General features: G+C 42.4%; 1 protein-coding gene across 1 annotated transcript; it reads right to left on the bottom strand.

The window, feature by feature from the left end:
* Positions 1-208: 208 nt before the first annotated feature.
* igsf5b (immunoglobulin superfamily, member 5b) lies at positions 209-12,879 on the bottom strand. Its single transcript, XM_076099850.1, has 9 exons — positions 12,831-12,879; positions 10,804-11,118; positions 7,587-7,714; positions 6,568-6,733; positions 5,984-6,118; positions 2,870-2,894; positions 2,121-2,209; positions 1,142-1,206; positions 209-319 (listed from the first exon to the last, which is right to left on the bottom strand). Exons 1-9 carry the CDS (start codon positions 12,877-12,879, stop codon positions 209-211), a joined length of 1,083 nt encoding a protein of 360 aa, XP_075955965.1.
* Between the last annotated feature and the right edge of the window lie 2,014 nt (positions 12,880-14,893).

The following is a 14,893-nucleotide window of genomic DNA, read 5'->3' as shown; positions in this document are numbered from 1 at the left end:
ACAGTTTAAGGATACATTAAAGTTAAAGGCATCACAATATATTTTAGAAATAATGTGCTGCACACATTTAGCTAAAGATTACATAACGATTAGCTTACAACTTTACAAAAATGTCAAACATTATGGTGAGTGGCCCACCTGTAAATACTGTCCTGTACAATAGTGTACATCATTGACACCACATTCTTTTTATATTTCATATCATAATTCAAACTGTGGTAATTCTCCTGACATTCTTGGAGTTTTCCTCTGATAGACACACCTGCGGTGGTGCCATATTGTGTAGAGACAAGCTGCTGGAGGACACCACATCAGGGACCTGGGACACACACACCATTAAATTTAGGTTTTAGTGACAATACATCAGCACTGTAGAATGACAACAAACAGATATTCCTGTCCTGAAACCTGTCTCCTACAGCAGCAGTGACACTGGGGATACGCAGACGTATCTGAGGACGACTGGAGGACAACTATTGCCTTAAAGTCCTCAAACTGTCTTCCACCCTTAGTCCCTCCAGATACGGCAATCCTATTACCGAACTCAAACTCATTACTTCAAAGACAGTGAATCAGAACTGAACTTGTGAACTCAACACAGAGCTCAGAACTGAACTTGTGAACTCAGCACAGAGCCGCTCTACATCAGACGTAATTGGGAAAGAAGGCCACATGCACCAGCACTGAAGGGGAACACTTGTCCCTCCTTCCTCCATTGTTAGATACCAGGACAAAGCACAAGATATCAATACAGAATATATTCATAGCGATATCTATTAAATATAAATCTATAAATCTATTCCTCGATTACAAGAAAGGTTGAAAAAAGTTCAGTTTAGTCCATGCCAGCATGTACAACATGATGATGTCGATGATGATGATGGCGCCACATTAGTGCCCTGTAAACTGAAAAATATAGTGCTGATGACATTGTGTGGCGCTGTGCCAGAAAGCACGTTATTCCACATCCCTGCCTAACATCTAGCTGTCTACTGGGAGAACAGGGGAGGTGCAACAGCACAGCAGTTTGTTCTTGTTCCCATCAACATGGGAGGATGTGGCAGAAACTCCAGCTGCAGAATGAATGGCTGCATTATTCAGTTTCTCTCTCTCTCTCTCTCTCTCTCTCTCTCTCTCTTACCTTGTGAAAGATGACAAAGTCCTCCTGCCTACGAGTTTCCCCGATTAGCTCATTGTTAACTGCATCTGCAGGGTGAAAAACATCAATTTAGCCTGATCTAACCTCGCAGTCCCTCTGACCGGCTATACGGACCACTTTGTACTTAAAGCTGACCTCGGCAAAAATAGAAAGAATCGGGTGATTTAGTGGCTCGTTTGTCTGTTATGTTTACCAAATTGACACAGCGTCCCGAGTTAAACTCTATCTTTTGTTTCTGTCTCAATTTAAAACATATAAATAAGTACAACAGCCAGCTCTGACTGAAATGATTCGTCTTGCATGTGTACTTAATATTTACAGCTAACCATTTTGCAAACCATGCTGAAGGGCTTAAGGAATTTCAGTCGATCTATTTCTATTACTCCAGACATCCGTTGGCTTCTTTACATTTCAATAGAGCATGAATACCCATTAACAGACTCTTGAATCGTGCTTAAATTGCGTAATCCATCACAGTGAACATCAAGCGTTACTGTTTTTTGTCAAAGTATCATTATTATTATTATGGAGAATCAATCTGCGATAAAATGTCATTACAGGGCAATCATAATCTAACTTTGACAAAAGAATGAACACAGACTTTATGTTAAATGTGATGAATTACACAACTCGTGCAACTTTTAAGAACAGACGTAAACATACTGAAAATGTTTTTTAAAGTGACTGGAGCGATATTTAATCATTTATAACATGTATTGACCTGTATCAGAGATCTTTGAAAGTGCAAACTGTCAAATTTGTCTTTTCGAAAGAAGAAGTAAAAAAAAACAGAAGCCCCAGCAGAAAACCTGTGCAGTAATTAAAGTTATTGTTATTGTGTTATTGCCCCAGCTGAACTATTTGTACGCTCAGATGTTCTTCTGTCAACCCTCTCATTGTGATTCAACAGTTGCAGTAGAGTCGTACAGTTATCATGGTGAACTGTGTGTCGCTCTCTCACCTGTGGGGCCCTCGCTCGAATATCCCAGGTTCACGTTCCCTCCCGTCTGCTCAGCAACCGAGCGTCTCCCGCTCACCGATTGGTCGGACCTGCAAATGCCCAAATGAATGTCCAATGGAAAAAGATAACCTTTAGAGAGGCTGTGCAGTTGTGAACAGACAATCTTTCCTTTCTCACAAAGCTGCAGTATATATCAGGGGCCTCTGCATTGTTTTCATCATAAAATGCTTTGACAGATTAAAAAATGAGCGTCATCATCTTTCAGTGCATTTTATGAGACCTCGCCGACGTGCTCCACTCTCACTGCAATGTGCTCAATGGGGAAGTTATAACGCGTGTTTCAGCCGCATGGAAGATCCTGACAACAGTAATGCTTCTTAAATGAGCCAACAACAATTTAAATCTTAATTAAGTTGTTGCAAAATGTAATGACTATTTAATGCATCTAATTCATGTCTCCAATTTTCTTTTATAATGAGAAACAATAAAAGCCCATTCATTCTCAGAAATAAGTTGCCCGTATTAATAGAGATTGCTGAGTCTTCATATTAGTATAAATGGAGCTCAATACAGCCGGGACTCCTTCACAGATTATTGGCAGCTACTTTCTCCTCAAGTCAATCACTTTTACATTATCTTAAAGTTGTGTTTGTTGGTTTGGAAAGTGGAGAAAATCCAAGGTTTTCATTGTTTGAAAATAGCCTCATAAAGCAAAAGGTGTCGAGAAAAAAATAGCTCTTAAATCTTACCTTATTGCCTCCTGTGGGCTCGGTTCTGAAAGAGAATGAGTCATTATGTTTACAGAATTATTATGAGCTGTCAGCCAATAACTGTATTATTCTCACTGCCTTGACCACAGAACCATTGTGCTTGCTCACCACAACAGTGTGAAAGCTGTAAATGTCCCGTTGTTTATTAGCTCTGGATTCCGCACTAATATCATAGCCTCCAGTCAGTTTGCTGTTCAACGGTGAAAGCTGCAGCTGAGTGTTAATGAGTTTTGTAATACCGCTTCATGGTTGTCTTTGCCAAAGGTCCTCCTGGCCACGGCGAAAACACAACAATATAACAGTGGTGCAGATGGCGCTTGCCTCAGGAGACGTATAAACTGCTCCTTTATACAGGGAAAGAAATTGCCTTCGTCATTATATTTTGAATCCCTGCTGTCACGCTGGCCAAAGTCTTTGAGGGTGACTACATTAGATCCCTTCTATTTTCCCCCAAATTACAAAGCATACATTACTCCCCATTGAGGTGGATTACTCAAAGAAGAGCTTAGTGGCTTGGAGCCATGCCACATCCTCACCAAGTTAATTCAACTTATTTTGCTTCATAGAAGCCGTGAAGACGACGGCGAAGACGGTACCATGCGTTTCAGGTACAGAATCGGCTGCCGGAGGAGAAAGGTCACACCTGCTTCGTGATAATCCCTTAGCTCTAAACCATAGCCGTGATTTGCAACAGTTCACAATCAGTCAGGGGGATTACGCTGACTTCTAAATGAGTGACTTAGGGCCTCTTTTTGTTATCGCGCACAAACAGGCCTCCTCCGGCTCCGCGTGCTATAGAACAACGATCCCCTCGGCGATGGCACTCCAGAAGCATCTCTGCAACATCCCTCTTTCCCGGCCAGACTTTTTACAACATCACACCACTTTACCTCCACCAACTTGCCAAGGCATCGACGTCTCTGAGGTGACACAGATTCTAGGCCGGGGTTTTGAGCTCTAAAAGAGTTGCAGTGAAACCGTCTCACTGTGTGGGGGTTTAAAGCCCTTATTACTGAGCCATGCAATTCAGTAATGCCTTAGTCACCTTTAGACTTTACAAACAAACAAAAAAATCAACATGTTTTGTCTTCAAGGAGTAGTTCAACATTTTGGAAATTATGTTCAGGGGCTTTTTTGCAGAGAGTTAAATGAGAAGAGTAACGCCACTCTAGCAATTATTTAGCTTAGCAGTTAGCCTGGTTTTATCTGAAGGAAACAAGATACGCCTAACGCCCCTTAAGCTTACTGACTAACATTTATTGTTTAATCGGTACAAAAACCTCAGTGTAAAAAAGGACAAATGAGTTACAATATGTTAAATAGTGAGTTTTGGAGGTGCTAGTATTCTAAACCACATTTCCCACTGGACAAACAAAAAAAAACACCTAACATCTGGCTTTTGTCTTTAGCGGGAAAGGTTTCAATCTGTATTCATTCCCGGGATAAATGACTCTGCAGTAATCGCAGGTATTCATCAGCTCCAGTTTAGATCGACAGTGATGCAAACATGACACCTGGGAGGATAAGCTAATTTTCACCCCTTTTCCGGCGCAATGCTTTTCGCCCCCGTCGGAAACTTTCGCGACTCGTTTTCATCTCAGCCACAAAATTCCGTAGCTGTTTGGGGCCCTTTTCATTTGGGGCCCGGGTTGTCTACCTCGCCTGATATTAAATTCTGCCCCTGGTGTTTTTTCCTGAACCAGAGTTTATTTCACTGGTGTTTCTGACCGCGAGTAGCTGTGACTTGGGTGTGCGACTCAACTACGTCATGGCAGGAGTATTGCCGAGGCATTCGGTCCGTTTCTGAACGGGCATGTTTTGAACAGGCGCCTCACTTGTTTATTTAACTCTACAGAACAAGCTGTGTCCAAAAGCTTCATGTCAAACATACTGACTCATTTGGCAGGAACTAGGTGTGAGTCAGGACCTTATGTTCCCCAAGGTACGATCTCTGCCAGTGTACCAACAGCCGTAATCCTCTTCACACGCAGGTTGATAGCTTGTCCAGAGTCGCCACATTAAACAACTGTCAACTCATCTGCATGTCTCAACTGACAGGGTTATGATATAAACCCAGGACTGGAACATGGTCCCTTTATTTACCCAAGGGAGACTCAATGCAGTTACCTATTTTTTTGTAACCTATTTTCCTGCAACATCCTGTAACACGTTCATTAAATCATGCGCCAGTAGAGTAAAGACCACCAGTCCATTAAAGGGGAAATACTGTTTCCTGGCTGGTGTTTGATAGAAGACATTATTGAAAGTGCAATAGCACAAAGTTGAAACTTGATGATTATAATTCCTCCACGTCGGTGACAGCCGTGGCCGGAGGCATTATGTTTTTGGGTTGTCCATCTAGTTGTACGTCCATCCTATTTGTGCAAATGCAATATCTCCGGAAAGTCTTGAGGGAAGGTGTTACGTTACGTCTAACAGACATTAGAATTTGGTGGTCAAAGGCCACTGTTAGCACATAAAACACTTTTCGGCCATAATTCAAGAATTCATATGCCAATTATGAAAATTTCCACACACTGGCTTACAGGATAAAATTATGAAGTGATGACATTTTGGACAGACGCAGATGTAAAGTGCAAATTCTAGTTTTATCCCCAAAGAAGGGGAGGACAGATATGTACGTTAAAGCAGAAAGAAACATGCTACTTAATTTCAGTTGGACTCGGTAAAGTGACTGTAATTGGGGCGACAGATGTATCGTCGCACTGTTTAGCTGGTGAAACGTCTCGCTCAGGCTCACCCCTGCAGTGTTTATTCAGGGTGAGCATTAATAGTCCTTCCTCCTGACGATTTGCAGTCATACAGTCCACATACTTATCTAACATTCCTGCTGTTGCTGTCTTCTGAGAAGAAAAGCTTTTTGCGCTGACAACTAATGTTCTGCCTTTGTCACAAAATATAAGCCGTGTCCTTGGTGAAGGCCAGCGTGGGGCAGTGCCGAGTCACAGCGTGCAACCGCCCATCTTCTCCATTATCCTTTAATCACAGTTTCTGGACTGGAAAAGTGTAGGGGGAGGTGACGTTTTTTTTTCTTCTCACCTAAAGCAATTCAAGACAGACAAAAGTGCATACTTGCTTGTCTCCTTCGCCTGTGCCAGAGGACGGTGCAGGTGCAGAGCAGGAGGAGCAGCAGAAGAGCAGAGAGGGAGGCCGTGAGTGCCAGAGGGAGCGTGCAGTCATCTTCCTCCTCCTGCAGCACCTCTGCAACTGAGGAGGAAAAGGTCTCATCGGTGTTTCACTAAAGAAGCGTCGAAGCGGTGTTGTTACCTTGCAATTCAATTACAGATTTGCAGACACAGTGTAATGAACGCTGTGTTCAATCTCCTGTTTTAATATGCGGTGGGGGAATCTGCTCTTCGTGGATTTTAAGAAAATGTTACAACTACAAATGGAACATTACTAAGATAATGATGTAGTATTTGTATTCTGGGCCTAGAGAGGTTTGCTCTTGTGATGCAAACTCATGCAGTGTTGATCTGGCGGCTCTTTTCTCTTTCCTCTCTCCTCTTCAATATTAATGCCCAGTGATGATTCACAGGCGTCCCAAAAAGAGAAAGGAACAGGGGAAAAAAAAGAAAGGACAAAGAGAGAGAAGGAATGTAAAGACAGAGAACTACACTAGGACAGAACAAAGCGCGACGGCGGCGTCCTCTCACCCACTGTCAGACGGACGCTGCTCTTCAGTGGTGTGAGGAGGGCAGACACGGAGGCCAGACAAGCCACATGAGAGCTCTTCACTGCCGTAACGCTGAGGTTGCTGGTTACAGTGAAGAGGCTCTTCCCTGACTCTTCACTGCTGATGTTGTATTCATCCTGGTTCACCTCCACGCCAATCCCCAGAGAGAGAGATAATTAGTTTTGCAGTTATTATGTAAATAATCAAAACAGAGCTGTATTTAAAGAAACAGTACAAATGTTAAAGTATTTTTTTTTTCTCTTCTTGTGATGCAGCCGACGCTGTGACCATGTCTGTTTTTAAACGCCTAACTCTTTGGAGATGACGGATCTGTTTTAGATTTGTTCAGCCAGTAAAATGCTCTATTCAGTGGCAGATCAGTGTGACTGTAGTTCACATTAACACCAATGTGTAATGAAGCTCATTTGGTTTTTGGTACTTAGCACCAAAAAATGTAACTTGAGACAATTATCGTTCCAGATACGATGACAGGATAATCTGTAGGCTTTGTTGGACCCTTTTAAAAGCAGTGCAGTTGTCACTATGACAAACTGACACTCTGACAACGATCTGGAAGAGTTTTTAAGTTATTTTCTCCCAAAAGAAAGCCTAAAAATAATAATTCGCCTGCAAATACACCTCCTCTGCAGAGCCACTCCATTAGAGACTCTACTGATTTTGAATGGATACTTGTGGTTTTGAGCTCAAATGATTACAAAGAGGTCTGTGAATTTTGTCAGAAACAAAAAATCCCTTCTTTGCCTATTGTATTGCCATAAACCAAAATGAGTGCATTATACTGTATTGGGATTACACCTGATAAAACAGTTTTTTCTTGTGTTTTGAGTGCCCAGTCACTTCATTCCTCTGTGTGTGTGTGTGTGTGTGTCTAAATGAAGAGTTGCAACGCTACACCTTGAGCTTGATGAGTGTTCTGTAATATAAAATCCTTTCGTCATTTCTAAATATTACCGTAGTGAGAAGGTTATATGCACTTACCTTTTTGTCATTCACCTGCCATTGCAAAGTGGGTGGAGGGTACCATCCGGCTGCTTGGCATTCAAACGGGACCGACTGCCCCTTAAAAGCCAACTTGTCTTCCCCAACGACTTTCACGCTGCCTTTTTCTGCAATCACAATCACAAACCTATTTCTTCTTCTTCTTATTCATGTAGCCTACTTATGTATATTGCTGTACATGCATGAGTGTGAGTAAGTTTATGAATATCAACGCCGGGCAGGAATCCATGAATCTCTGTTGAAATGCACGTTTTTGCATCCATGCATCTGCACCCAAAGGTGAGCATCACCTCTCCAGTTCTCCCGCTCATATACAAAAGACGGATTTTATTCGTCCCGGGCGAATGATCGCGTGTCTCAAAGTCTCAATTGCCTGACGGATCCATCTCCTCTTTTCCCCTTCATCTCCTTCCCTGCCAGCCAAATAAGCCACTTAAGGCCCTGGGAGATATACAGTATCTCATACGTGAAGTCCATTGTCTGGCAGAATGAAAGGCGCCGAATGCAACAGACGATTGCCACAGACAGAAAGATAATTACAGAAGCTTCGATGCTTTGTGTATGCGAATGACACGTCTGTGTTGATTTAAATTCAAATCCTCAGCTGGTTTGGTACGCTTTATTGGCTCTCCCTTTTCCCCTGCAGGCTTTCATTTGATGCCTGATTTTGTGTCATAAACATCGTACCGTCCCATTCTCAAAGAGTGGACTACGGCTGCTCTTTCAGAATCTCTGCGCCGTTGAATAAAGGTTGGCGAGGAACCAGCAGCCTCATTTGCACTGACTGATGAGGGGCTCCGGGTGATCACGGCAGGTTGATACATCTGAATAGAGAAAGGGACGATATCAGCACTCTCTCCCAAAGCTCCAATTTAAGTGATCCCTGAAATAAGGTGTCATAAGGTTGATTAATCACTGTAGGGGAACTCTGAAGACGTTGTGTGAGGCAGGGAGCCGTCAGCTAACTCTAATTCCAGTGATTTTTCAGCAGGGGTCCTCAGAGAGTAAATTACTGAGGGCAGCATTTAAACACTTGTACATGTCTGTCTGCAGGATTGCTGTGTATGCGCATGAATTTTGTCTTACATTTTAAAAAAATCATGTATGTGTGGGTGTGACTTTATTCCAATGAGGACGGCACTTCTACTCTTCTACTGTTCACTCTCCTCCTCTGATCTACATAGAAGACTTTTCTGCAGCTCTAGCCTTCACTGCAGACGCTTTCTTACTCAACAGTGCATGCAACTGTATTGATTTGCTCAAGTGAGAGGCGTGTGTGTGTGTGTGTGTGTGTGCGTGTGCGTGTGTGTGTGTGTGTGTGTAAGCAGAGAAGGAGCAGCAGGAGGAAGGAAGCAGGAGTGTGTTGTCATATTTACATCATCTTCATGCTGGACAATTAAAGCAGGGGGGGGGGGGGGGAGTGCGGATGATAGTATACAGAGTCGTCCAGGCCGCGGTGGATTTGTGGCTCCTGTCCAACAGTATGTTTGAAGCTGCAGTACACAAATCACGGGCAGAGTTGCTGACTGTTAACTGGGCGTGCCAGGATGCACAATTAATTCAAAGGCTGTGTCAGGCCATAGTGATCCTCTGCATCCAGACCAGAGGGTCTGATTCACCATGCACTACTGTTAATGGCTGCATGTGTCAGTGGGGATTTGTGGCACTGGCAGCAATGGAGGCTCTCTCCGTAATATATCGGAGGCAATGGGTCATTGGTTTTGTATCCTCTCGCCTGTTTACAGAGAGGATGTTTCCGTGCTGATTTTTTATTTTTTTAGCTGAGCTCTCAGTTCAGTTTGTGCGTACTGCAGATGCAAATAAGCTGAATGATAAGGTCAAGAGAAACGCAGGTCCAAGCAGGTCTTGAGGCTTTGTATTGCGTTATAAGTTGTCGTCTAGTTTGAGGTGTGCCACCTCCGTGTGAGCTCAAACTGTGAATAGCATCGAGTGGTCAATATCTTCCCAGAGATGCGTGTGTCAATAATCTTCTGAAATGTGTCATTTTTCATCAAGCAGTCTTTGAACTTGAAACAGCCGTACAAAACTTTGATCCTTCTTTTGAATTAAGTGTCAAAATTGAAATATCCTTCTTTGCCCTCCCCCCCCAAAAAAACCCGGCTGTCCTCCCTCCAGCAAAAAGGAAAAACTGCTTAACCTTTCCTGACCTCCCCACAAATCCTAATCATTTTTTTTTACTGTCCCTAATTTGTGTGGAAATGAAACTGTTCGTGAATGGTACGGCCAATTTAAGTGAATCTGCTCTAACTTGCTTGTTTAGACCTTTTTTGTCTTTCAATCAGGTCAAAATGCTGCAGTGCTCTTCAGCGTGAGTCATCAACCTCATCAGAACTGCAGAGAACTACTGATTCTTACAAAGTCCTGACTCTCAGGAGAGGAGGGGAGATCGGCCTGTAAATCCTGCTCTGCTGCCGGGTCTGACTGGCATGGAGTCCGGCGCTTTTCCGCCTGGTATTTATATCTGAGGGCCAATCAATTCCCATCAACCGACACCATCCACACTGTCATCAACAATGTCACGGAGACCATCAAACATGCCTGGGCACCTGTACCCCACCACACAGGCCTAAATGATATTGACACACACCGTGATTGATCACTGAGGCGCTTGTTCAGCTGCTTTTACAGAAAACTTTCATCCTTAAATCCCCACTTCAAGAAATTTAAAACAAAAGCACTGAATCAGGATGAGCGCCTTGAATGCTGAGGCAAAATACAACATTATTCGTCTCTGACTCTTTGTGTTCTGTCGGCAGAATCAATCAGCTATACAACTTGTAGTCCCTTCATTTACCTCCTTTTTACATGGTGCTTTTTGCCTCGTCAAGGTTAAATTCAGTGTGTTTCTGCACTCTCTCGCGCTGCAATAGTTGTATTTGAGACTTGCCATCTGCTTCGTTTCCTTCACTGCTTTGCGTGTGTGTGTGTGGACAAGACTCTAGTTTGCAAGAATGTGAGTTCTGGCTGCACAGAAAGCCTTTGAAATTCTCTGCAGCTGAAATAAACAGTTCCTTGCTGCCTTCCTGCTACAGTGAATCACACACACATGCGTACACATGCACATAGCACCTCCTCTGAGTCTCTCTCTCTCTCTCTCTCACACTCACACTCACACTCACACACACACACACACACACACACACACACACACACACACACATACGGACATACAGACCTTGTACAAACAGGCTTGCTGTTTTCCTATCGATGCCCTGGAGGTCACAGGTCACTGGTCCCTGGTCGTGCCTCTCTGTGAACTTCAGGACAAACACCCAGCTGTCTCCATGTGAGACGGGGCTTGTCTCGGCCGTCACATTCGGGTTGACGGAGGGCAGGACACCACCATCCTTTGCGATGGTGAGAACCGCTGTGCCGTTCAGCAGCCACACCATAACAGTCCACCGGCTGTTGGAGGCACTGCAGGTAAAACGGACCTCCTCTCCTCGCAGGACAGTTAGTGTTTCAGGCGACAGCTTCATCCGACCTGCGACTACTGAAAACCAAAGAGAGACAGAAATAAAACACATTAGTCCTTCCATGTTGAGCTGAGTATGAAACATATCGATCACCAGAGCAACACTGACTAACACTGCTGCTAACGTACTTGAACGAAGTAGTCTGGCATGTTGGGAAATGCGCTTATTCGCTTTCTTGTTGAGAGTTAGATGAAAAGATGGATACCACTCTCAAGTATGTAGCTATGGAGCAAGTAGCCAGTTAGCTTAGCTTAGCAAAACGTGACAAAGTCCCAAAAGTGACAACGTCTAAAGCTCACTACTTAATGCATGACATCGTTTTTGTTTAATCCATACAACAACAAAAAATATCCAGGCTATGAGACTATTTCATGGACGGACGCTGTGGCTTCCTGGAGTCCAGTGGTATTAAAAAGCAATGTTCGGCCATTCAGTATTAAGCTGGCTTTGCAAACTCACTACTGACCTCATCAGAAAATCACTCGTAGTAGGGAAACACAGATCTATATTCTGAACATAAACAGTTTAACAACAGTCAAATGCTACAGTTCTCTTGAGTGACATTAGCACGTGAATGCAATTTTAGCAAGATAGGAAACATTATTATACTACATTATTTTTGCAATGCACACTGATTACTTCAAAAATGATCTCAAACCACATAAAATGAATGCAATGCGCACATACAGTTAGATTACATTTGTACAGAAATAATAAGTAACACGTTATTGGAGAAGTTGTCACAGATTATCTGAGAAGAGACTTTGCCTTTTATAGTCGGGGATGAATTGAAGGTTGGTGCAGTAAAGGAAACCCATAAATATGGTGGAGAATCAGTGAGCCGTAAGTAGAGGCAATCGCTCAGTTTGCTCAAAGAACACAAGAACTATAGAGGAGCCAGTGTGTCACTTTCAAACACATTTCCCATAACAATTAGGACATGGAGAGAGCGAGTAAAAAAGAAAGAGAGAAAGCCTTTGAGGCATAAAGAGACAAAGAAAGAGAATGAAACAACTCCTTAAAACTGTTTCTTCTTTCTCGGTGATTTGGACGGGTGCATGAATGAGGGCAAGTAGGATTTAGGGAAGAATTACGAACAAAAGTAGGAGAGTGTAAATGAATCTGTAGCTGTTGGCAAAAGGCCACTGCATCATTCTGCAGGCTGAACATTTTAACATGCAGGGAAACCTACAGAGTTTGATAAAGCCTGCAGAATCCTAAATTAAGCATCCGTTCAGGACATTAGGGCTGAGAAATATCGAGGCCAGCCTTTATGGCTTTTTCTTTTCATCGCAATCAGAGAATGGCAGTCTAATGAGCGTCATGTATGCGTGCTCCTATTGGGACCATGAACCAGTAACTCTGAAGCCCCCTGACCACGGTCTTCATCTTACTAAGATAGGCAGCTGTGGACAGAGGTGTTGTAAATTAGCATTTCGTTAGAAACACTATACACAGCGCGTCTGGTCTGTGGCGTTAATGTGTGTTACAATTCTAATGTCCATATCAAATTAACTGAACACATTTTTTTTTGAAGAAAAGTAATTATAAAGGAAAGATAATTAGGCCTTCTAATTAGATTGTGGGTTTAATCTGAACAATGCTGCTACTAAGCACACCACAGCACTGAATGTGGCCGGTAGTACAACCACATCACTGGCCCTTTGTGACACAGCTCCAATCAAACAAGCTGCTGTGTTTGTTTGGAGCTGCACTGAACTCTCACCTTGAATCCTGCACGAAAGCAGGAGCACGAACAGATAGAAGATGTCCATGTTTAATCCGTCGATCCAGTTAATCCATTGTTCGATGCTGAACGGACCGGAGACAAAAGGAATTTAATTATTTCCCAACAGAGGAAGACGGTTGATCATAATCTCAAGTCTTGAGCCATGCTAGCAACAAGGCGTCAGGAGTGGGTTTGTCTTTCTGTTAGTCCACAACTCTGGTCCAGACTGAAATATCTGAACTACTGGATGGATTGCCATGAAATTTGGTCACATATCCATGTAACTCAGGGGGTGAATGGTTCTTTCACATCAGCTTCAGCTGTACTCGTGTTTACTGCTAATTAGTATCTCTTTGAGCTGCTAGCATGTCTGTAGTCTTGTTTAAAAAAAGCCTTTAAAATATAAAACATATATACATATCCTACATCCTCTATAAAAGACAAGAGGACTTTTCCATTGCAATCAAATCCTTTAAGTTCTTCCTGGAAATAAAATTAAATACAATTCAAAAAAATTTGTTTCTATTTTGTTAAATTTAAATTATTTATTATTTTATTCATTCTTAGCTTAACTCATCCTTGTGCATTCATGTCATTTAAACATTAAACTCAGTATTATAAAGTTAATTAAACAATACTTTACATAGATATTTACATAAAATATTTCAGCATTGGGCCGATGTGATCTTGTCTTCTAGTATTCGTTAAAAGCCGAGCAGCTGTATTTTGTACTAGCTGAAGGCGTGACATAGTTTTTGGCTTAACCCTGAATACAACTAATTAATTAATTAATTAAGTTGGACATTTGTAGACAGAGAGACTTTGGAGGATGAAAAAGAATGATTTGAGATTTCTTTCCATTTAATCAATAATCAATAATCGTTTTGAGGTATCCATCACTTTATCTCTGACAGAAAAGATAATAAAAATAAGAAAGTTACCTGAATAGGACTGTAAAGTTACTCCATGGAATGAACTCTCTGATCATTTTACAACAAATCATATTTTAGTAAAAGTAAGAGTTTCAGTTAAATTTAATTCAGGTCAGAGTATGATTACTTATTTAGACACAAAGTTAACCAGTAAAATCACTGAGATCTTGTACATAACAAACTTGCAACGCTGCACCTGTGTCTCAACCATTTATTTCCCACACAGCATAAAGCAGCACCGACTGAGCGAAGTTCAAGTTGAACAGTAAATAACAATAAACACCGCAGTGTTTATCTGACCCACCTCAGTTTGGTGTCTCTGTGGATCAGCGGCAAGTGTCCCACGCGATGGAAACATGTCAACAATGCTGCACCTTCCTCACTCTTGGTGCTCAGCCATGTCACCCAAAACCTGTGCTGTTAAATATTACCAAACTCAGTGCGAACTTTGCCCCGTGCTGCACACTGATGTAAATATAGAGTGACTCAGAGTGCAAACAATACCCCCTTGTAAGTCCCCAGTTCCCAGGGGGCCGTAGACCTCCGCCCTCTTCAAATGAATGGCTGTGGACACGCTGGATGATGTAGCCGTATGGTAAACATGAGAGATGTACACTATGAAGTTCTCAGTGTGCTTTGAGAACTGTTAGCCATGCTAGCGCTGTGGCATTGGATGGCAATGTCAGTCTGTCAGGTTGGTCCACCTCTTTGGTCTAGACTGAAATATCTCAACAACATTCATGTTCCCCAGGAGATGAATCCTAATGACTTTATTGCCTCTAATGCAACTACGAGTTTCCATTTTTGGCTTTTAGTGAAATATTCCAACGAGCCGGAATGTTTTCTGATCCAGTCTTTTTTTACAGTTTATGAGTTGGTAGGCACTCCAGATACCCAAATGGATGTGCACACGCACTGAAAAGTGAGTTTTTTATGATATGTCCCCTTTAAGCCTCAACTACTTTTTGGTTAGGGCTAATTTTAGCAAATGTTAGCATGCTATCAGCTGAAATAAGATGTTAAACATGCTAACCATTATACCTGCTACACATCAGCACGTTAGCGTTAGCATGCAGCCTCACACGGTTGCTAGCATGGCTGTAGACCCTTTGTCTTGTTTTAAGAACT

This window comes from Anarhichas minor, unplaced genomic scaffold, assembly GCF_050575085.1.
Source record: "Anarhichas minor isolate MPS153535 unplaced genomic scaffold, ASM5057508v1 ptg000026l, whole genome shotgun sequence".
Taxonomy (NCBI): Eukaryota; Metazoa; Chordata; class Actinopteri; order Perciformes; family Anarhichadidae; genus Anarhichas; species Anarhichas minor.
The sequence above is the reverse complement of the archived record's forward strand: the minus strand, read 5'-3'. Positions and strand labels throughout refer to the sequence as shown.